The sequence below is a fragment of the Momordica charantia genome, assembly GCF_013281855.1.
Source record: "Momordica charantia cultivar OHB3-1 chromosome 3 unlocalized genomic scaffold, Mcharantia_2.0 BLBB01000003.1, whole genome shotgun sequence".
NCBI lineage: Eukaryota > Viridiplantae > Streptophyta > Magnoliopsida > Cucurbitales > Cucurbitaceae > Momordica > Momordica charantia.
The window spans coordinates 4,509,877-4,533,262 of NW_028275161.1; the positions used below are offsets into that span (position 1 = coordinate 4,509,877).

The 23,386-nt window shown below is 39.3% G+C and overlaps 2 protein-coding genes across 3 annotated transcripts; both read left to right on the top strand.

Moving 5' to 3' along the window:
* The first annotated feature begins 3,635 nt into the window (after positions 1-3,635).
* LOC111024140 (SUPPRESSOR-OF-WHITE-APRICOT/SURP RNA-binding domain containing protein 1) lies at positions 3,636-7,381 on the top strand. Of its 2 annotated transcripts, XM_022301750.2 has the most exons (5): positions 3,636-3,839; positions 3,915-3,997; positions 4,579-5,652; positions 6,019-6,293; positions 6,406-7,381. In XM_022301750.2, the coding sequence occupies exons 3-5, from the start codon at positions 4,649-4,651 to the stop codon at positions 7,167-7,169; spliced, it is 2,043 nt and encodes a 680-aa protein (XP_022157442.1). In that variant the 5' UTR covers positions 3,636-3,839; positions 3,915-3,997; positions 4,579-4,648; the 3' UTR covers positions 7,170-7,381. The 2 variants fall into 2 exon arrangements, with proteins under 2 accessions (XP_022157442.1, XP_022157443.1); XM_022301751.2 differs by lacking the exon at positions 3,915-3,997.
* A 13,723-nt stretch (positions 7,382-21,104) lies between these two features.
* On the top strand, positions 21,105-22,598 carry LOC148212203 (uncharacterized). The gene is made up of 2 exons (XM_088122140.1): positions 21,105-21,222; positions 21,961-22,598. The coding sequence occupies exons 1-2, from the start codon at positions 21,105-21,107 to the stop codon at positions 22,596-22,598; spliced, it is 756 nt and encodes a 251-aa protein (XP_087978266.1).
* The last annotated feature ends 788 nt before the right edge of the window (positions 22,599-23,386 follow it).

Below are 23,386 nucleotides of genomic sequence, written 5' to 3' on the forward strand. Positions count from 1 at the left end.
TTAAATGCTGACATGTGTCAGTAAAAAAAAGTTTTGAAAATTTTTACCTATATATATATATATTATTTTATCATTATTATATATATAATTTTTAATTATCTTTTTTAAATTTATCTCAATCCTTCATTTTTAATAATTAAAATCTAATGGTCCAAAATTAAACTTAAATTTTTTTACCATTTTCTTCCCTATATTTAAACTCAACTCCTCCTTCAAAATTATACAACAATATTCTTATTCTCAATCCTCCATAACTTCAAAATTCTCATTTGCTAATCTCGCCAAGTTTTCAATTTTTCTTTCCATCTTATTTGTGACAGAAGTTTATTATTGTGAGGATTAAAATTTTTGTGAGCTCAAATTTGTATATTTACTCTATTTGAGAGTTTGTAAGTGTGTTTAGAAATTTCCAACTCTTTGTAATGGTGTGATCCTGACCGTGGAGAGAATCGTTTTTGCTCTTGTGAAGAGCAATGTACCGGTTTGACTCCTACCGTGGAAAGAGTCAGAATTTCAATTTACAACTCAAGAGGTGCTTGGAAGTGAAGTAGGACAGTTGTGCCGAACCACTATAAAAATTCCCGATGTCAAATTTCTCTAACCCTCTATCTTATTTATTTTTGCAATTAATCTTAGAATTTTATTGTTCGCTTAAAATTTCTTTTGTTTGCCTTAGAATTTATTTTATCTTACTTTGTTAAAATTGCATATCTCAAAAGTGTATTATTTTTGTTTAAATTGAGCCCATTTACACCCCTCCCCCCCTCTAGGGTTGCCATGTTAATCCAACATAGGGGTCGTCCCTGTTCCCCTTTAAACTGAAGATGCGCCCCCACTCCTATCGTCATCGCCCTTTCTCCTCTCATTCTCCATGAATCCATCTACAAATTAGACAGAATGCCCGGTTCTTCTAATAGCAACCCTATCGAAGTGGACACTCCTTCGGAGAATGGCCCCGCTTTCTCATAGGGGCATCCTCTTGATGACAATGAGGATTACCTCCTTTCTAGTGGAGAGGAGGCTTCTTCAGAGGAAGAGGACTACCTTGTCTCCAACAGCGAGTATCCTACAGAGGTGGATGATGATGTGCACGAGAAGGGGGCAGAGGACGGTCTTGGCAAAGATGAGAAGGGCGAGCCCTCGAATATCGTGGCAGACTTTATGGAATCTGGGGTCGCACTTCTTGGCCTACGGACCTTATGCAACTAAGTAAGGATGAGCTCATTGCGCGGGTCTGTGAACTGGAGCAGAACCTTGGCAAGATGTGGGAGGAGTTCGTCGATGCTGAGAACGACCACCGTTTCAATGTGGAGATGGTTCGAGAAGTCCTCCGAGGAAGGGAGGAAACGGAGCGGCCTACTAGTCCCTCTTAGACGTTTGGAGAGGAGGATGGTGCGCCATGCACCCATGCCCTGATTCTACCGCTTTTCTCCCCTTCCCCCTTTTTTGTGTAGGCCAGGGTGTTTCTTTTCTTTCATCCATATGTAATGAATCGAAGGGCCCACAACCTCTTCCTTCTATTAATGAAAATTTCCCTTCCCTTGAAATTTTTGTTCGAATTTACTTTATGCGTATCTCGAGGCGACCCTTGCGTGAGGTGACGAAATTTCCCCTAGGGGGACCCCTCGATCTAGCTGTAAAAAAAGAAGGGAGAGAGAAGACTTTTACTCTCTTCTAATACCTTTAGGCTTTGATCTTTAGGCCACCCCCGCTTCTGATGGGGGTTTTTCCTGGCCAACGTGTTCTCAAAGAGCGCAGCTGTCGCTCGCTTCTGATTTGGTCTCACTTTCGCGACTATAGACTCTCAGATTCTGAGCGCGTGCGTGTGGTGGCCAGCAAACGCGCCGTCCCATAAGGAGGCACTTTAAGCAGATGCAATCCACTCTTTGCCAGATGAAGCTTTAGGTCTTTGTGCTGGAGATGAGTCTTAGCTTTCCGTAAGTCAAGGACTCTAGAACTTTCTACTTGCTATCTCTTTCGTCTGTGTTAAAGTACCGCCATGAGTGGTGTCTGTAACATGTAATGTTGATTAGATACATAAAATCCAAACTTCCTTCCTTTGCATCCCCCTTACGTGTAGTCTCCGTACTTTTCCTTCTCTCTTTTTTTTATTTTTTTTTGCGTGGCACCGCACTAGATGTCGTTACGGTAAACGCACGTTCCGAAAGTCTTACATGCGGGGCCACGCACGCCTTCAACGGGTGTGTCGTTTAGAACCTCCTCTCACGTGCGATGGTTCAGAAACCTCCTGAAGGGGCACGCACGGCTAGTGGGCGTTAATCCTTCTGCGTGACGTTTCTTTTTCTGAAGTCTTCATTAAAACGTAGCAGTTAATGTCTTTAATTCGACCCATTGCCGGCCGGCCTACTTTGGTAGGTGGTATCCTTGTTATAAAAGTGGGTGTCTCCCCCTTCAACCTTCATTTCTGACAATGGGGAGGAAAATGAAGTGCTCCTTCGATAACAATGTTCCTTGTAACAACCACGGTTCTCCTCTTGACGAGATGAATTGGCTGTTGAGGTCATGAGGTTGCCCCGGGCTATTGCTAATATGGAGAGTTTCGCGGCGCCCATAGTTAGGCCGATCAGATTTCTTTTATAAGGCCCAACTACACTAAGAGATTTTTACCTTGAAGCTAATTTCACGGATAAGATGGGAAAAACCAAGCTTCCGATGTGAGAGATCAAAGGGAACCAAAGCAAAAACAAAATGCGAAGAAGAGAAACCGAAAAGGAAGAAGAAGAAATTGAAACGCAAAATAGAAGGAGAGAAAGAGGGGGAGAGGAGGGCGACAGTTGTTTTTTTGACTTGAGGGGCATAAATGTAATTTTAATTATTTTAAAATTAATTAAAATATTCAAATAGATTATAAAAAACAATTTTTGAGGGGTGAGTTATTTGAGCAAAGTGGAAATCTAAGAGGGTCATTTGGGTCAATTTTCGGAGAAATTATGAGATCGAATTTTTTCCGCTCCCACTTCTTGGGGTTTTGGGCTGAATAGCCATTTTATCAATGCAATATTTTTTTTACCCACTTTTTTTCAAAACCTATGTTTTCTAATATTTGCTGATATCACTCTGTATATCAATTTACTTTCCCTCCCAGAGATTTATTTTAATTAATTATTCCCTCCCAAGAGAACGAGAAGGAGAGAGGAAGAGAGCGAGAGGAGCGAGAGGAAGGGAACGAGAGAGAGGAAGGGAACGAGAGGAAGAGAGATCCATATATTTATTTTCTATTTTAAGTGATTAGTTCAAATAATAATTAAGGAAAAAGAAAAATCTTACAAAAATCTAGATTAAATTTCAAATTTGAATACGGAGATTGAGGAGAGATTGAGATTCTGTTTTCCTTAATTTTAATTTTCAAATTTTTAATTAAAAAATTCTTTAATCTCTAAATGATTTCTTAATCAATTTGAATTTTAATTTGAAGAATTGATTTATTTACTTATTTCTACCTTTCATTTAAATTAATAAAATTTTATTATTATTACTATTATTATTTAGGTAAACAACATTTTATTTCAAAATATTTGAAATTATTCAGTTTATAAATTGATAAACATTCCTTCGAAAATAATTTAATAATTTAGGAATTTTAGGAAGATTATTTGAGTAAATTTCCCCAGTTTTTTCCACTAAAAAAAATAGAATTAGAAAACAACCCAAGACCTGTGTTTCAGACAAAGAAATCCATCGCTCGCGGTGCCCTAGCTCTGTAATCAACACCGTCTCCATAGCTACCGGCGCTTCTTCGAGCGGCGGCGGACATGCCATCACACGCCGCCAACCTTGCTGCTTCATGGGCCGCGCGGTTACCATCTCTTCCACACAAGGTAAACTCAACCTCCCTTAGCCCCTTTCGAATTTCCATAATTTCTCCACCAATCATGACCCATCTTCCTTGCCAGATTTAAGAACACAAAAAATACGCCACCATTATCAGCTGACAGTCAATTCACGGTATCAGACTTTCTGGTAGCTGTGCAAAGAGGTAAGATAATCAGTGTTTAATTTGAGTTTATTCAAAGCCGAGGGGTTCCAAATTTCTGGATTGTTCTGCTTTGGGGAGACTAGCAGTAGGTTCTGCTGGGTTGAAGCATTAGAATTGGCCTCAGTAAACTGAAAAATGTAGTTCCAAATTTCTGGTTTCCTTCGAATATGGCACTGTTTCGTCTATTCCGCACCGCCCAAACCAAAGTAATTAACAACTCAAAGCTTTCTCTGTCATAGAGGATCAACTATGTGTTGTGTGTAACGTTCCCGGGCCAATTGGAACTATAAAAGAGAGTATACGTCCAAAGGGATTTTCTATGTTCACATATCCATAACGATTTAGTGAAATGTAGTTGGTTGATTGATACTTACTTTTAATTTGGACTTGTTTGATGATAAGAATGGTTAATTGATACTTACTTTTGATTTGGAGTTGTTTGATGATAATAATGGTTGATTGATACTTACTTTTAATTTGGATTTGTTTGATGATGAGAAATGGGGTTGGGACATAACTACAGCTTTTGATTTTTTGGAGGATGATTAATTATGAGTTTGTTTGTCAATTTGTGCCTGTAGATTGATTTGGTTGGAGATTTTGTCGAGATTACTATCCAGCTGATAGTTCATATAGAATTCTTGATAGCTAATGGATCGACAGTCTCAAGATTATGCAGCTGCTTCTGCTATGGCTTATGCCAACCAGCAGAGACAAGCAACTAACCTACAACAACAGCAGCCGTTTGGATTTCATGGCCAACATCAACAATTTCCTCCATCCGTTCCGTTCCTGCCGCCACATCCTGCTATGCAACAGTTCCCTTTTCACCACCCTATGCAGCAGCAACCACAACTCCACCCACATCATCCACCCCACCCTCACCTTCTCCATCTTCAACAGCAACAGCAGCCACCGCCAGCTTTTGCTCCTCATTTACCTCCTCCCATGGGTCCTTCACCTTTCCACAGTCCCTATGATTCTGCTCCACCACCAGTTCCACCTCCTTCAGATCCCGAGCTCCAAAAACGTATCGAAAAACTTGTGGAGTATATCATAAAGAATGGCCCTGAATTTGAATCCATGATACGTGAAAAGCAACTTGATAATCCGGCATATGGCTTCCTCTTCGGTGGGGAGGGGCAGGGTTACTACCGTTATAAGCTTTGGCTAATGACTCGTCCCCATCTCGGAGGTCCCTTCAATTCCCCCTTTCCGTCTTCATCTATGTCCATGTTGCACCCCCATCCAAATCCTATGACAAGTCCATCTCCACTTAATGCTCCTCCGTTGAATTCTTCCGCATCAATAATTGGAGGTCCTCAAATGCACCAAACTCCTTTTGCTTCTTTCTACGAGCAGCACCATCAACAGGCCTTTGGGGTGCCTGGTCGGTCGGATTATGATCAATCTTCAAAATCTTTTAAAGGCCTTTCTGGACCTCTTCCTTCTGATGTTGCTCTGGAGCTAAACAATGTGCTTAATAATCTCACTGGTGCTAAAGAATCAATTAAAGGTGCTAAAACTTGGTTCATGCAGCGGTCTCCTTTTGCTCCAGCTATGGCCGAGGCACTTAGAGACATGATATTTAACATAGATGATTCTGAGAAGCAACTTCATATAATATACCTTGTCAATGACATTCTTTTTGAGAGGTACACTATCCTACACCTGCTTGCTTCTATTACTGGTTTTTCAAATTTATGATTGCTTGGTTTAATGCAACTAGTATGTTGCAGTTCATGATTGTTGCTGAATACCATGTACATCTCTCTTTATCCTCATTATTTTTCGTTTTATAACAGTAATTGAGTGCATTGATAGTCTTCAGGGACTAGTGTGTGTTGTTATTTACTTTGTTTCTTCCCCACATTCAGTTTATTTTTATTTTTTGATCTGATAGAAGTTCTATTCAATAAAATATGAATTGTGTCGACTATCTAATCTGCAATACTACAATATAATTATGCGAGCTATATGACAACTTCCCCCCCATGAAATCTGTCTTCCAACTTTTGCAGCATGATGCGAAGAATCAACACAATTGACCTTGACAATGAAGCTCTAGCATTTAAACCAGTTTTAGGTTCCATGCTTGCAAGGGTCTATCACAACCCTCAAATGAAGGAGGAAAGTCAGATGAAATTACAGAAGTTGGTACAGTTCTGGGCGTCCAAGGAGATCTACGATCAAGGTACTATCGGTGCACTTGAGGGTGAAATGATTAATGGGGTACCGGCTAAAACTTTGTCAGGGCTTCCAAAAGATTTGCCCTCTTCAGTAGATTCAGCTGCTGGTAGGGCCCCCTCTCTTGTTTTCTAGCTTTTTATGCATTCACGTCTGTTCTCTTTGCAGCCGGTAAAACGGGAAATGATCTCCGTTAAACTTCTTTTTGTGGTGCCATGCAGGATTGGCACAACATTCAAATAGCCATACTGTGCACCAGTGGCAACCTGACAGGCCAGGTGCTCTTCCAAGTTTTACCGATCCAGAACACCCCGATAAGCCGATCGCTCTGGGCCAAGCGCTGTCAAGATCCGTTACACCACACCAATTTCTACCTAATACGATACCTGCTGCTGCGTTTGTAAACTCCATTCCTTTGCCAACTTCTGTTCAACCACCAAACCCACAGCCCAATGCCCAATTAATGCCACCACAGCCTGCTGCTGTGGGTGAAAAATTGCCACCATATCCTTTGTTCCCTCCTGGTCTTATTCCTGGAATGGTGAGGAAGATGCAGATTGGAAGTGGGGTCCCATACTCTCCCATGAGCCCTTTGGATATTCCAACTATAATTCCTCCATCCAATATATCTCCCTCAGAAGTTCTCGAGAGAGTGTCTAAGTTCTTTAAAGAGATTGGAGAGGTTAACCCTTCGGAAGGACCCATGAGTTCCGATACCAAAGACGATGATTACGAGTACGAGAGAGAACCGCAAGTACGTAAGGGTGGAGCTTGCATTCCTCCTCCTCCCAACCTTCAGGTTGACCCGGAGACTGGTGCTTACGCTGACGGGAGTGTCGACCGGAAAGGTTCGGGAAGGTTAGGACTTGGGGCAACGCCCAATCCGAATGAGGATAGTCAATACGATGATGTTTATACTTCTTATAGGAAGCAAAGAAGTACCAATTACCATTCCTCCATGAGTGCTAGGGCCACAACAAAGTGAAAAGAAACCATGGAACTCATTACTAGGAGTGACCGTAGATTGGAACATGTAACATACCAGCCTTTTTCTGTTTACTTTTGAGTTTCTCTGGATTTCGAATGTTAAATTTCACCGTTTTACTGAACTTGATCGGTTGAATTGTGTATTTAGTTCTGATCTAAAGAATCACTTTCCAGACAGATAAACAGTATAAAATGAGGCTTCCTTTTTTAGATTGATTTCTTTGTTACATTCAATAATGAATTTTATCTTGCTCAGATGTTATACAACTGCTGACTGACTCAATTATATGGGAAAATTTTCCTTCCAGCATGTTTCTTATGGTTACTTCATGGAACTCCCAAGGATGTCTTATTTGGCAAAGGCAAGTTCAAAGTAACATTTCCTTTATCTTACCTTACCTTTCAAACATTTATATCTAAGTTCAAAATCGTTTATTTTAAAAGAAACGAGAAGTCTATTCAACTCCAAAAAAGAAGCAAACGACCTAGTGGTCGTGGGTAGGGTAGAGAAAATCCCCGCCCAATAAACTATATAAGCAAAGTCGTCCAATCAAGGGCACCCATGCTGTCTCAAAACCAAATCCAGGCGTCATTAAGGGCTCAGGACCCAAATTCAGGCCACATTGGTGGCCTAAGCCCTTGTCAACCAGGTTATTCCTAGAGAGTAGGTCTGTTGCTAGAGAGCTTAAATTTACAAATATGTCAGAAAGATATAATACCAATTGGATATTTTTCATCTAAGAAATATGAATATATCCATATTGATACTTAATATCTAACTTTTTTTTATAAGATGGTTATTTAAAACTTTTTATGATTTAATTTATAAATTATTATGTTTACTCTAAATTATTTGATAAAAGATTAGAAAAAATAATTGCATTAAAAGTTGAATCAGTCAAAATTTGTTTTTATTTAAATACAATATATATAACCTAGCAAACAAATATGTGTAGATATGTCGATGACAATCCTTAGAATAAAAGGATTGAAGGCAGTGGCGGATCCAGAAATTTTGTTGAGAGGGGGCTTCATACTAATTTGCAAATAAGTCCTTTGTAAATATGCTATACAAACTTGGTCTTGAATGTTACAATTGTAATCGGTAATTCTAGTTTTTATACTAGATTTTGCAGATAATTTTTCTAAATTTACTTAGGTAATTTTTTCACGATGATGACTTCATTAATTTTTTTTATATAGTATCACTATTTAGATTTCAAATTAAACCTACGATAATATTAATAAAAATAAAATAAAAAGTTAAACACATAAAATATGAATAATGATAATAATTCTATTGTATACACGACAATTTTATACTATAGTCTAAGCTTTTAAAAGTAGTTGAAACATGACAATTTTATATTTTAGTTCAAACTTTTACTAACTATTACATTTAAAATAACGTCAAATAGTAAAATTCATAGTATGTAAGATGTAAAGTTAATAAAAATTTACCTTAGACAATGAATGTCCAAATTTTTTACTTCTCTAGATTATGTAAAATTGAAATTAAAAATTATACAAAATAAGAACAATTGACTATGAAAATTATGATTTTAAAGAAGAAAAAAAATCGATACAATAATTTAATTTTAAAAAAATACCTATAAATTGAAAACGAAAATGAGTTTTGAAATTACATGGAACAATTAGACCATAAAAGTCTTATCAACCTATATATTCTCTTCTTTTTCAAAATTTTCTAAAAATCTACATATTTGATTGTAAAATAAAAAAAATTGATATATTTGTATAGAAAATTTACAATTTATTTTTTTAAAATGGACCTAATCTATAATGACAAAAAATAATTTCCTTTTATAAAACTCACCAGAAAAATACTTAATTGAAAAAGAAAGGAAAAATCATGAATTATGAAAAAAAGAAAAAAAGGCGAAATACATCATGAAAAAAATAATGATAATAATAAAAAGCGCCTAACGCAAGCTCAAACCGAAGCATGCAGCAATGCAAATTACATAAATTAAAAAAAAAAATTTAACAGAAAGTGCCTAAGCTTGGATGAAATACATCGTGAAAAAAAAAATAATAATAACAATAAAAAGCGCCTAACGCACAGGCACAGGAACATACACACAAGAGGGGGCTGGTGCTTAAAATTTCCATCGTGCCAAAGGTAAGTTTTGAAATTTATATTGAATTTGAACGTCCATATTCTTATTTTACAAAGTTCGGGGGGGCTCGAGCCCCCTTTGGGCCCTACGTACATCCACCCCTGATTGAGGACGGCAATCCTTATATATACAAAACAATGGAGGGCTACAGTCCTTTCATTTAGGCATGGAAGTTGCTTGAGTTTCTTAAGAGCTCCCATGAAACTTAGGAACTTTCCTTGTGACACCTTGAATGCACATTTGCTTAGGTTGAACTTCATTCGATACTTTTAAAAAACGTCAAACACTTCGATAAGGTCGGCTAAGTGTGAGTTTGACTACCTGCTTTTGACAATTATTTGATCTTATGCATGCAATAGGCCGGGTTGATTCTCTCTATATCCACAAGAGTCCATCCAATTGTCTTCTTTGTCTTAACAAAATCAACAAAAGAGACTCACAATTGGCAATTAATTCAGATGAGACTATAATAGATAAAATATCATTTATTCTCAAGAAAGTATATTTCAAACGAGTAGGAAAATGTCTCATCTCCAATTAAGGTGGCTCAATTATTGATCGTTTGACTACTACAACAGTTCTTATGTTGACGATGAGGCAGCATTATCCGCTAGGGAAATTGACACGAATAACCTAAAAAAGTTTTCACTTTGCTCAAATAAGCTAACTTTTCAAATTTCTTTTTCCAACCTAAATCATTATTTTATTCAATTAAAAAAAAAAACTATGAAATTACAATGATGCCTCTTCTCTCTTCCCTTATCTCCTCTCTTCCATTTATTTCTCTTCTATTTTTAAATTTCTCTACTCTTCTACGCTCCCATTTTTTTTGCATATAATATTATTTTTCACTTCTATTGATGTAGAAATTTAGCCTCTTGGGATTCCGCCAAATTCGCACCAATCTTCTAGAATAAAAGGGATCGACCTGCAAAACATAAGAGTACTAAAGACCGATATGGCTCTTACCACACAGGCTTCGATGCTTAAGTCAGAATCGGAATAGTTGAGTATAAAGTGTAGGGTGTTGTGAGCATACCTTTAGGGTTTAGCTTACTCTGGTATTTATAGAGGTCGAATCTTAATCCCTTCGGGGTTTACATCAATTGAATCCTATTCCCTTTAGGATTTACATAAGTTGAATCCTAATGCACTCAAGAGAACTTGATGGAGTGGGCCTCATGTTGCATTCAGGACTGGGACCAAGTCGACTTGGATGGGGCTGCGCGGGGGTCGGGACGAATAGGTCAATGGCCGAGAACTCCTCAACGCCGAGCACTCCTCGGCGCTGACCCTTGGTCGGCTATGGCTGGCCCAGTTTGCTGGGCCTCGACCCACTTACCTCTTTCTAGGTCGCTTCTTCTTCGGCTCCATTTCCTTTTTTCGATTGTTTTGTTCGATCTCTATTTTCTTCCTATAACAATAGCCCCTACTCTCAAAATAGAAGGCAGAAAGCATGTTAGGGCTTCTATATTGAGAGTATTTATCGTTGTTAGTTGTTGTCTCTATGGGCTGGCTGTCATAGCCCCCATTCTCTTTTGTTGTAGTTGGCTACCATCAAGTCCTTTAGTGTTGAGAGTATTTGTTGTTGTCAGTTGTCGTTTTTATGGGCTAATTGTCATAGCCCCCATATCCTTTTGTCGTAGTTGGCTGTAGTCAAGTCTCTTGGGCTCTACCGTACATTAATTCTAACTGTTTACGTTTTTGCATTAGGATCTAACTTTTAGTTGGGCTAGCTGCACCCCCTTGGATTTCTAACATGTTTGGATTTTGCCCAGGGTTCTATACTCTAGGATTTACTCTTGGGTTTCTAACCTATTTGGCTTTTACCAATGGTTTTATACCTTTTGTTGTTGTTAGTTGTCATTTCATGGGCTGGCTGTCATAGCCCCAATTTTCTTTTGTTGTAGTTGGCTGCAATCAAGTCTCTTAAGCACTGCTATACGGTTAGTTTTTACCGTTACATTTTGGCTTTAGGATTTAACTTCTCAGTAGGGCCAATGGTAATTCTTTAGGTTTCTAACCTATTTGGCTTCTGCCCATCATTTTATACCAAAAAATTCACTCTTAAGTTTCTAACCTATTTGACTTTCGCCAATGGTTTTATACCCTGAATCTAGTCGACCTTGGGTTTCTAACATTTTGGTTTTTGCCGGTTTTTTACCCTAAGTTAATCAACACCCTGGGTTTTTAACCTATTTTGGTTTTTACTAAATGGCTTTCTATCCCTGGGTTTCTTGATTGGTTAGGCTTGCCTGCCTTTTGTTTTAACCTTATTGGGCTTGTACGTATGTGTTTTTCAGTACCCTGGGATTCTCTTCCCTAGTTTCACTTATTGGCTTCTAGTTTATCGGTCTGCTTCTAGGTTTGTGCTTGTTCGAGTTCCTTGACCAGTTGTTGATTTACTTACCCATGCCCCCACTTGAGGGATTTTCATTTAGAATAAAAGATAAATGCTCAAGTAGTAAAGATTTAATTATATTTCAGATGCTAGGAGTCTTTTTAATTCACAAACGAGTAAGTATTTTTGAAAACATAATATCAACATGCAGTTACCAAAAAATCAGTCCTAAATTATGCGATTTATTAAATATGCGGTTACCAGAAAATTAAACTTAAACTTCGTAATTATAAACAATTAAAATTACACACCAAACTTACCATTGTCTGAACTAGAAACTTTATATGTTAATCAGTTGCTTTTCAAGGTAGTGTAGTAGCATTCTGTGATACTCGTCGTTTTTTATTAGATTCTCATCCTTCCCTCTTAACATTATCCTTATCTCCCTAGTAGGAGACTTTGTCGTTTGTGGTTGTTGCTAGGAGTTACCTTGGAGGTTTCAACAAATTTCTTGAGGTGACTCTTGCGGATGAGATCTTTCTCCTTTTCCTTGAGACCATAATATCCTTTGTCACTCCGTAGATGTCATTACGGTAATCAGTAGGAACTGTTGAGTCGTTGTATTGTTTGATAGCAGAGAATTTTGACCTTTAGATGGACTATCCTTTCCACGAGTGGTGAATCTGCTTGGTAGGTAAAAGAGACCTGGTCGGGCGAAGAGACCTGCTCGGTCGACACTTGGTCATGCCTTGGATCCAATGTCCTGAAGTCTGGTCATGTCTTGGATTGGGTGATGACCAGTTATGTAGTTGGTTGTCAGGTCTTTGCAGTAGCTTTGTTCTTCCGTGGACTTCGAATGAGGGTAGGTTGCCTTTTCTTTTCTGGGACTTGTTGACTCGTTTTATCCTAGAGTTTGTTTTGGAATCTGTCGATTTATCTCATCTAGAATCTGTCCTAAAATTTGTTGATTCGTTCGTTCTGGGTCCTGCCTCAGAATTTATTGATTTGCTTTTTCCTTCACTAGCTACCTCAGATAGGGGCAGCCCTCAAGTCGTATGGTCTACCTCTAAAACCCATGTCAATTTGTTTCTCTTGAGATTTCCTCGGATCCGAGCAGCTCTTGGTCAATTCGCTGTCAATCCACTTGACTTTTAGATTTTAGTCGTCCCTACGGATGACGCCAATTGTTGATGCAGAAATTTGGCCTCTTGGTATCCGCCAAATTCGTACCAATCTTCTAGAATAAAAGGGATCGACGAGACCTGCAAAACATAAGAGCACTAAAGACCGGTGTGGCTCTTGCCACATAGGCTCCGATGCTTAAGCCAGAATCAGAGTAGTTGAGTATAAAATGTAGGATGTTGTAAGCATACCTTTAGGGTTTAGCTTACTCTCGTATTGATAGAGGTTGAATCTTAATCCCTTCAGGGTTTACATCAGTTGAATCCTATTCCCTTTAGGATTTACATAAGTTGAATCCTAATGCACTCAGGAGAACTAGACAGAGTGTGCCTCATGCTACATTCAGGACCGAGACCAAGTCGACTCGGATCGTGCTGCGTGGGGGTCGGGGAGAATCCGTGAAGTTCTTGGCCATTGGGCCAAGAACTCCTCGGCGCTGAGGAAGTCTCGGCGCTGAGGTCTGGTCGGCGTCCACCCCGGGTCGGCTATGGCTGGCCCGGATTGCTGGACCTCGACCCACTTACCTCTCTTCGGGTCGCTTATTCTTCGGTTCCATTTCCTATTTTCGGTTGTTTAGTCCGATCTCTATTTTCTTCCTATAACAACTTCCATTTTGTAAAAGTAATTGCAGCGAGACTATTGATTCGAACTATTATGTCCCTTCTCATTTCTTTATTTATTTTTATTTTCAGATTTTTTTTTCTCTTCTCTTATTTATCGATTTTGGTTTTCATCACTTTCTTTCGATTCGAATAGAGATTGAGATACAACTCTAATCTCGAATGATTTTTTTATTTGAGTTTGTTGAAATTAGAATGGGCATAAATCTCGAACTTGAATCCATATTGCATAAATCTCGGCACCTTGATTTGTTTTTTTTTAATTTGAGTTATGGCCAATGACCATTAATATCAAGTTTGATTCTCACTCGAGATTGCATAAATCTCGCCAAAAATTCATAAATCTCGCTTGAGACTTGTGCAAATTCGTCCGAGATTCAAGCAAAACTCAAGCGAGTTCGAAGAAAATACGCTCGAGATTCATGTAAAACTTGGGTGAGTTTAAAGAAAACTTGATCGAGAATCATGCAAAACTCGGGCGAGTTCGAAGAAACCTTGCCCGAGTTATTAAATTCGCGGATTCACGAGCAAGTTTCTTGGAATGAATTTCGAATGAAGTTAAGTTTCATTACAATATAATATGCGCAAATAAATTGAAAATAATGTTCTTGGTTCATTGGCTTCGTATATACTCTAGCAATTTTAAGGGTCTGGATTCAAGTCACAGTCATTTTTAAATTTCATCCCACAAGCTTTAAATTTTTATCCATTTCTAATTTTAGATTGAAAAAAACTAAAATTTCATCCCACAAGCTTGAACCAAGTCCTCGTATTCAAATGGGTATTTTCAAATCCACCAAGCCAAATAATAATTTGATAAGAAAAATAACAAATAAAATATATATTCATATTTAAACTTGCCCAAGATTGTAAAAACTCACCCGTAAACTAATTCCAAGGAAATTTCATAAAACCTCGGGCGAGTTCACAACTCGCCCGAGTTTTTAGAAAAACTCCATTTAGGTCAAAAAAGCATATTTCAAATAGTAGGTCATTTGAGCAAACTGAAAAACTTATTAAGTCAAATTTGTTAATTTTCCATTGTCATGCGATATATTTTAGAGAAAATATCTTTAATGGGTCATTTTAGAAACTATATTTGACAAATAGCTTAAGTTTCCAAATTTTTACATATTTGGATTCTGATATTTTAAATTTTCATTAATCCCAAGATTACTCTCAATTATTATTGTTTTATTTGATTAAATTTGTTTTTTATTTAAAGGATTAGATTTGATTTTTATCACTTTTCTCCATATTTGAATTTTAAATCTTTTTTCTCTTGATCCAATATAAAAAATCTCATATTTTTCTCCAGAATTAATACAAAACCCATTCCTTTGGTAATCAAAATTTAAAAAATTCCTCTCACACGGAATTTGTTTTTTTTTTTGGCATTTTTCTTTTATGCTTTTTTTATTATTTTTGTTGTTGCAATAGTATCATTAACACATACTCATCTAAATAGTTATATAATATATACTTTTTATTATCGTATACTACTATGTTATAGAATATATTCCAACTACTATTATATAATATATTTTTATCCCATAATTTATAGTTTGATAAACATATACTACTTCAAAAGTGTATAGATACTCAAATATTTAGGTTATATAATATATAACTTTTGGTGGTATATACTCAAATATAAGGTTATATAATATATACCTTGAAGTATTGTGTCAAATATCCAAAATATAATCAACTCCCTAACACGATTTTAGTATTTCAAATTAGGGATTTTAGGGATTTATGGATTTGACAACAAAAATCAAGGATTTCATGAAACATGGCGGCACGATTTTTAGGGATTTCAAAACAAAACTAAGGAAACCGCCCAAATTCTAAATTTATTCCATATTTGACTTTATTTTTTATCCTTATTTAACATATATTAGAAAGGACCTGTGAGTAATTTTTCTAATAGATTCCATCTATAATGGGCCAATCTTTAGACAATAATCTTTGTATGGTGCAGCAAACAAGGCTTGAATAAATGAGTTGAAAAGAAGCCCCAAAATCAGTAGAAAGAACTAAATAAAAATAAGTGAATACCTCCCAACCATGAAGCAATTAGCTGATGGTCTGACCATGTTTTATGTGCTTATGTCTAAGTCACATACCATATTAGTTTCCTATTATTTTACCTAACGCACCCTTCTCAGAGTTGGGCTTTAGTGTATAAATCAAAATCCCAATGGCAAAATTGAAAAAAGACATAAAGAGAAGTTTTTGGAAACCAACCCAAAAATGTGTCAGGCACAATCTGAAAGAAAGTGCACGAAAACATAGAGGAAGTAATTTTCATTGAATTAAAACGAATAAATAAGCCGTACAAAGAGTTCTAGCTTGACCCTATTCTCTTTCGAGTGTGAGGGTAGTGTAAACTCACTAAACAACTTAAGAAGAACAAAATAAATGAAGAACAAAAGGTAGAACTTGAATTAAAAGCAATATGATAAGCAAAAGTATGAAAATACAAGGAAATAACAACTAAAACATAAATCTAAAGTATAAGAACGAGTTCTACAATGAAGAAGAAATGAAATGAAGCTAAAAACGAGCTTGGAAGGGATGGTTTGTTGTTGAGGAACAGGCTCCCTTTTATAGGCCCTTGCGTTGGTTGAACTCCCCATCTTTTTAGGTGGAAATGAGTTGAGATTCACCTAACAACCCCTTTTTGACTTGGACTCACGGTTGTAGCTTCATTCAAACATGTAGGAAATGTCATCCTTGCCCTTCATTAACCAAAACGCACGGTTTAGCAAAGTTGGCAAAATTGCTCTAAAATTGTACCAGGCGCAATTTTCCTGCAAAATCCGAAAAACTGTTATTTTCTTCGAACTTTGATGATGTTTTTCTCATTGGTTTCCTAAAGTACCACATATTGCAATATGTTCTATGCATGTTTTACTTTAAGAATATGTAAACCTTTTTGGCAAATAATGATGGAAAAGGGTTTAAATTCGTGGTCAAACTGGCCTACCGACACACATTTCTGTAGTAAAAAGTCAATCCTAATAGTGGGTAAGTGGGGTAGTTGAAGAGAAGCAAGCCAATTATGAAAGGATTCGTGCCAGACTCATTTAAGAGAGAAAAGTTAAGTATTCCTTTATCCCTGTCTTGAAACCTTAAAAGATCATCGATCTGCATCATCTTCCTAAACCACTACCCTGCCCTAACCCCACCATAGTCATGTTCCCCTTCAGCAGCGCCATTCCTATAGCACCAGTGTGTCGCCATGCCTAGAGTAAAGATAAGAGCATTGAAAGGTAAGAAGGTAACACCTCCTCCCAGCTTCACCTCATCGCCTTTGCCTGAAAAATCACCGCAGAAAGCCTTTGAAAAGTCTCCACCTCTGCCAGAGCAGCAACCCGAAGAACAGTTTTATCGTGAGGATGTTTCTTTCTCTCGAAAGAAGAAAAAGCCAGTGAAAGGAGGGCGAAAGGCTACAAAGACGAAGCCTTAGCCAAAGCCCACTGAAAGGAAGGAAAGGGTCTCCCTAGAGGAAGAGATCCCAGAAGAGGAGAGACCGGTGAATAACGAAGAAGTCCAGCCTGAGGAAGGAAATGAAGATGAAACTCCGGCCTTCTCCCCTAAAAAAGTACAGGTAGTGGAAGAGTTTGTCCAGACTCTATCAGAAAATGAGAGAGTGCCCATGGGTTTCAGTGAATTGGGTTTCGGCAAAAAGGGTGAACCAAGGTTGCAGAGGACGAATAAGATAATGAGGACCTCTAGAGTGACAAAGGAGAAGAGGAAGCAGTCCCAGTTGCCACAAGGAAATCTCCCAAAAAAAGAAAGGCATCACCCAAACAGAAAGCTAGCAAGAAAAAGAAGGCAAAGGGCGAAGCAGCAAAAGAGAAGCAGAAAGAAGATACACCGGTGAGAGGGAAAGGAAAAGAAAAGGTTACTACAGGAGAGCCAGCATACGAGAGGTTCGTTGATGTTACAACATCCCAACGATTTGAGGAATTAAAGAAGAGAAATTTGCTGGGAGAGAGGGGCTTACCATCTGATTCGGTAATGCCAATTTCGTAGTTAGTGCTGTCAACAAACACGAGTGGCAGTCTTTCTGTACCAAGCCAAAGCCTGCAGTCATCTAGATAGTACAAGAATTATATGCCAACCTCAACCCTCAAGATCCTTCTGGAGTAATGGTAAGGGATAAGAATGTTTGTTGGAATGCTGAAGCCATTAATGAGGTATAAAGTCAACCTAATTACTCCCATGCTACCTTTAATGAGATATTGACTGCTCCATCTGAGGAGCAGCTCAATAATGCCCTAAAATGCATAGGAGTAGATGAAGCTAGATGGCAGCTGTCAACAAGGGGAGCTCGAACCTTCCTCCCGACAAACCTAAAGCATGAAGCAAATGTATGGTGCCACCTGCTCAAGAGCAAGCTCATGCCAACTACGCATGATGCATCCATCACAAGGGAAATAGTTATACTCCTGTTCTACATCATGGAAGGCCTTAGCATAAACGTAGGCCAGCTTATTGAGAGAGAGATCGCTACTGTAGAGAAAAGGAAGGAAGGAAATTTCTTTTTCCCAAATTTGATCATGGAGCTGTGTAACTTCTTTGAAGTCAAGGTGGAAGAAGCAGATCAAATGCTCAAAGACAAAGGGGTAATCAATGAAGCTGCCATTGAGAGGTTGAAAGCAGTGGATCATAGCAAAAGAGGGGGGAACATCACCTTCGCCATGAAAGAAGTTACCTCAAATCAGTTCAGCATGTTGAAGCAACTTAACTCCATTATGGGAGTGGTAGCTGCAACAGAAAGAAAGCAGCATGCTTATATGCGTTATGCAAGAGAAAGAGAAACTGTGATTCGCAAGGCCTTGATGAGGAACTTTTCTCACCTATTCCCTCCATTCCCTAAATTTCCGGAGGAGTAGATTGTTGAAAAAGAAGATGCTGGTGCATCTCATCCCACGACCGGCGCTAGTGATGAAGAAGAAGGATAACAAAGGGAGTTGATTTTCCCTTGCTCAAAACATTTTTAGTTTTATGCATTTTTACATTCCTGTCCTTTAAATTTAGTAATTTGCATTGTACTTGTATTAGATAGATAGGTGGTTAGTAGTTTTGTTAGATTAAATATTAGTAGGCAGCTGTTTAGTTTTCTTTTATTTCTCTTTTTTTTTTAAAGCAACTCAATGGCTCATAAATGAAAATAACACGATTAAAAATGTTGAGGACTTCAGTGTGGAATAAGTGAGCTGTGCATGCTAGTCTATTTTTAATTCTTGTATGCGATGTTTGTTTTATGGAAATTTGAAGGATGTCTGTTCTTGCTGAAGTTAGGAAGGAAATTCTCGGCCGTTGCCCTTTTTCTAAGGCGTTTTAAAGTAGCATATGATAATTTCACTCTGCTAGTATCCCCTAGCTTCCCTAGAAATTTATCCTTAGCTGAACTTCGAGGGCTAATTTCCCTCTTTGCATACTGCCAGTAAGCTAAAGTCCTGTAGACAAATCTGCAGGATTATCGCCATTCTAGAGACAATCGTGATAGGTAGTACTCCCTACATCATATATATTCAGCCTATCTTCAGTTTAAGTTTGAGGGGAGCCTTGTCCTCATTCATTCAACTCCATCCATTAAGCATTAAGGACAATGCTTTGCTTCAAGTTTGAGGGTAAGGGATCTTGATTCTTACTGCAACACTCCTTCTCTTGTATTTCCTAATTGTAAAGCTATGTTAAATTTTTGGCCTTGTAATTCAGTTCTAAAAAAAAAAAAAAAACATTGCAAAGAACTGCAGGGTCCAGAATGGCTAGTAGCCCATAGCTATCCTAGGAGGGCAGTAGTGAGCTAGCAATCATAAGTAGAGAAGCCAGTTTTAGAAAGGAGGATGAGGAGATCTTTCGAAGGCTTTTAAGGGTGAGGGTGGAATGAAATGGTCTGTGTGAATAAAGCACATGAGTCTTCGTGCAAGAGTTGTTTATTTTCTTTCTGATAGAATGCTTGAGTAGATTGAGAAATACTTATCACAGCAAGGGATCTTAGGTAGTGGACAGAAGTAGTTGGCATGCATAGTGATCATAATTCCACCACTTGAATTGACAACCACTAGTATTGCTTGGGGACCAGCAATAGTTCAAGTTTGGAGGTGTGATAACTTTCCAAAAGAGAGTTATTTTGGTGAGAAATTCATATAGATAAGCTTAAGATAGCCTCAATTGCACCAATTCTACACTAAGTTGGTGTATGAAATATTAGAATATTTCCTCTCTTCCTAACGTTGCGATTTTATTAGAAGTTCTAATTTTAAGCACTTTGTTGTAACATCAACTACGCTACTACATCGGAATCAGAAAATAGTAGAAAGCGACAGACTGACAGTGACAGTGACAGAGCTTTAATTTGGGAGATACCATAGTAAATGATGAAATGACCTGAAAGTGAGAGATGAGCCCATGAAGCTGTTTGTTGCCCTAAAAACAAATGAGGGTAGAAAAGCCAACATTAAAGGAAGCATCCAGACACTTTTCACATCAATCAACCCTCACTTCAAGAAAACCTCCCAAATACAGTTTAAAGAAGCCAAGAAGAAAAGGTGGAGACACGAAGTAGTTGCTGAAACAGAAAGAAAGAGCAGTCTATAAGGAGCTGAACCTTCAGCTCATTCTTTTCATTCTTGTGTCTATTTCTTATTGTAGTCTTCTTGTCACCTTTTTGTTTTTTATTTCTATGACTATGCATAGCTAAACCTATTTGTAAGGGGCAAATGTTGTGAACTCTTGGCCTGTAAACTGTTCTATTAGTATTAATGATGAATGAGTATTGAGTTGAACTTGTGTTTAAAGTTATTTTCAGCATGCTTGATCACGATTGTTGGAATATCTCCTTGTTAACTCTTGGAAAGTGTAATAGGGAGTGATAAACTCCAATTTATGCTAGAATCTGCTTGAGTTAGAGAGTGGGTATTTAGGAATAGGACTCACCTAGCGCAGTTATAAACTACTACTAAATGCTGTTAAGTTTGTCTAAAAACCTAACAGCAGAAACTCTGGGACGTCTGGGAAGGCTCCATGTCTATTTAGATAGTACTCACATTATTAATGCTATAGCATTGTTTGAGTAGTCCAAAAAAAGTCATATCCAACTTTCCCCCTTACCCTGTTAAAGAGTAACTCGTTAACGGTTTTCATTGCCTACTGTCCTTATTAAAAAGCCATTTGGATTCAATTTAAGTTCAGGTTTATAATATTCATTGTGCATCGCAACATTTATTTTCTATATTACTCGTGTTATCTTTGCTATTCAACATTTTGCATTTAGATTTTAGCTTCAATGAGCCACTATTAAAGTGTTTAGTGAGCATTCCCTATGGATTTGAACTTTTTATTACTTGCTACAGCGAACGTGTATACTTGCACATAAGGGACACAATATTGTTCAATAGTAGGGCGCCCTTACCGCAAAAGTTCGGGGTTCCACAATGAGATGCAAGCAGCTAACGTCCATATGGCCTCTCAAACACTAAGGCTAATGGAGTTCGTCCTGGGCGACCAAACTCTGGGTCTCGACTTAAGAAGTACTTGGAAGCCAGGACCCCCTAGCGTCTCTTGGACTATCGGCGGGATCGAAAGACCTTACGGATAAGGTCAACAAAGGAAGCTCCAGGCGTGTGGCAATGCGGTCTAATATTGATTTCCATACCAGCATGGAAACATCCAGCCGACCGAGTAGGTCTCAAGCGGGTATCGGCCAAGAAGACCTAGACCGTATTAAGGAGGTGAGTATTCAACCACGTAAGGACAGAACTCAAAGCTGGGGGCACCGGACCTACCACATAGTACGTCAAGCAGGATACATCGACGTCGAGCAGTGTCGAGGGGTCTTCAAAACCCTCATCGGATTTGCTCGGCAATGGTTCTAAGACCTTCCCCAGTACTCAGTTGGGAGCTACCAGGACTTGGGCAGCAAGTTCATAGACCAGTTCCACTATTCTTGCATCAACAAGCGTACGAAGACTCACCTCTCATCGGTTAAGCAAAAGTCGGACGAGGACCTAAAGGCGTACGTTGCCTGCTTCTCTAACAAACGACTACAGGAACCGAACAACAATGAAAGCGTGGCTCTCTGGGCCCTCTTTTAGGGGATCAGAGAAAGAAAACTCATCCGCTCGCTCGCCGAATACCCCGTCAAATCCATGGTTGAGCTCACGGTCTGGATCAATCGGCACATAGCGGGAAAAGAAATGCTCGTAGCCCAGTCCTTAAACAAGAGGCCAAACGATGTGGATTGGCGCGATAAAGGAAAGTCGGCCAGAAAGACTACCCTCTAAAGGGAGGCGGGCGAGGCTCGCATAGACCCTAAAAGTGACCGACCACAACGATACGTGAAATACACTCCCACACACATCCTGGTACACCAGATACCAGCTCGAACCAACGGGACCTCCATCGATAACTTACTGCAATGGCCGGAACACTCTCGGAACAACTCCGCCAAAAAGGATAAAAGCTAGTATTGCAAATTCCACCTAGACCACGGGCATCACACCGCCGACTGCTGCGACCTCAAGGATCAAGTCGAGTCCTTGGTCCAAATAGTGTACCTGAAGGAGTTTGTGGGTGAAGGCTCGGAGCTAGGAAGTCGCAGGCGAAAGTATAACGGAAATAGGGGACAATCGAAGTCAAAGTCCCCAAAGAAGGACGAACGCCCGCCAGCCATTCTTATCAGTGGAGGCCTAACACGGGGGACGGGGGAGTCCAGTAACAAGCAAAAGGTCCTAGCCCGACAAGCTAGAAGCGCACCAGGAACGCTGGAGGTTATGACGACGAAACTGGTCGAGTCGGGTCCAATAGTGACCTTCTTGGATTGGGAGGCAGACACCCAACTTCAGTCGCATAACGACGTACTTGTGATCGTCGCGAGAATTGATCATGTACCTACGCATCGAATATCGGTGGATGGTGGAAGTTCAGTCAACGTTCTTTCCTTGGGAGTGCTACGCACGCTGGGATGGGACATCACAAAACTCAAAAGATATTCGTCCCTGCTGACCGACTTTTCCGGCAAGCGAGTTTACCCTGAGAGTAGCATCGAGTTGCTCCTTACCTTCGGAGATGGAAATGAGGCCGTCACACGGGTTGAGGAGCTCGTAGTACTGGCGACCCCCTAGCGTACAACGCCATCTAAGAATGGCCAGCCATACATCACTATAGGGATGTCTCCTCCATTGACCACCAAACGATGAAATTCCCTACCCCCAATGGGGTAGGAACCGTGGACGGACAACATTAGGCCTCGCGGGAATGCTATGTCATTGCCATGAAAGAGCCCAAGGTGGTACGCGCCATCGGTGCTCTAGGCGAAGAGCTCGAGCTAGGTTCGCTCATACCATGGCTCGTCTCAAGAGAGGGGTCGAACCCCAATGTCACCGCTGCAACCGCCGAGCGAGAGAAGAGCATCCCATTGGGAGAGGAGCTAGAAACGGTACCTATCATAAGGAGGAAAGAGAACCTTAATGTGGGGGCAACTTTACCCAACTACTGGAAGGTGCACCTGGTACAGCTCGAACATATTCGCTTGGTCCCATGAATACATGCCTTGCATCGACCTATCGGTCGCCGTCCATCGATTAAATGTGGACCTTGGGGTGAAGCCAGTAAGACAAAGGAAACGAACCATGGACAGCGCATGCAACACTACCGGTGCAGAGGAGGTAACCAAGCTGCTACAGGCAGATTTCATTCGGGAGGTCCACTACCTCGACTGGCTGTCCAATGTGGTCTTGGTCAAAAAGGCTAACGGAAAATGGCAAATGTGCATGGATTTCACCAACCTGAATAAGGCTTGCCCCAATGATAGCTTCCCCTACCAAGAATATATCGGCTGGTCAATGCTACCGCGGGGCATGAATTACAAACATTCATGGATGCTTATTCCGGGTACAACTAGATCCGAATG

Excerpts from the sequence above, each read along its gene's own strand:
- LOC111024140 (XM_022301750.2), top strand. The coding sequence starts at position 4,649 with ATGGATCGACAGTCTCAAGATTATGCAGCTGCTTCTGCTATGGCTTAT. Across the intron at positions 5,653-6,018 it reads AATGACATTCTTTTTGAGAG|CATGATGCGAAGAATCAACA; the intron begins GTACACTATCCT and ends CAACTTTTGCAG. Across the intron at positions 6,294-6,405 it reads TTCAGTAGATTCAGCTGCTG|GATTGGCACAACATTCAAAT; the intron begins GTAGGGCCCCCT and ends GGTGCCATGCAG.
- LOC148212203 (XM_088122140.1), top strand. The coding sequence starts at position 21,105 with ATGCGGTCTAATATTGATTTCCATACCAGCATGGAAACATCCAGCCGA. Across the intron at positions 21,223-21,960 it reads GGAGGTGAGTATTCAACCAC|ACCACGGGCATCACACCGCC; the intron begins GTAAGGACAGAA and ends AATTCCACCTAG.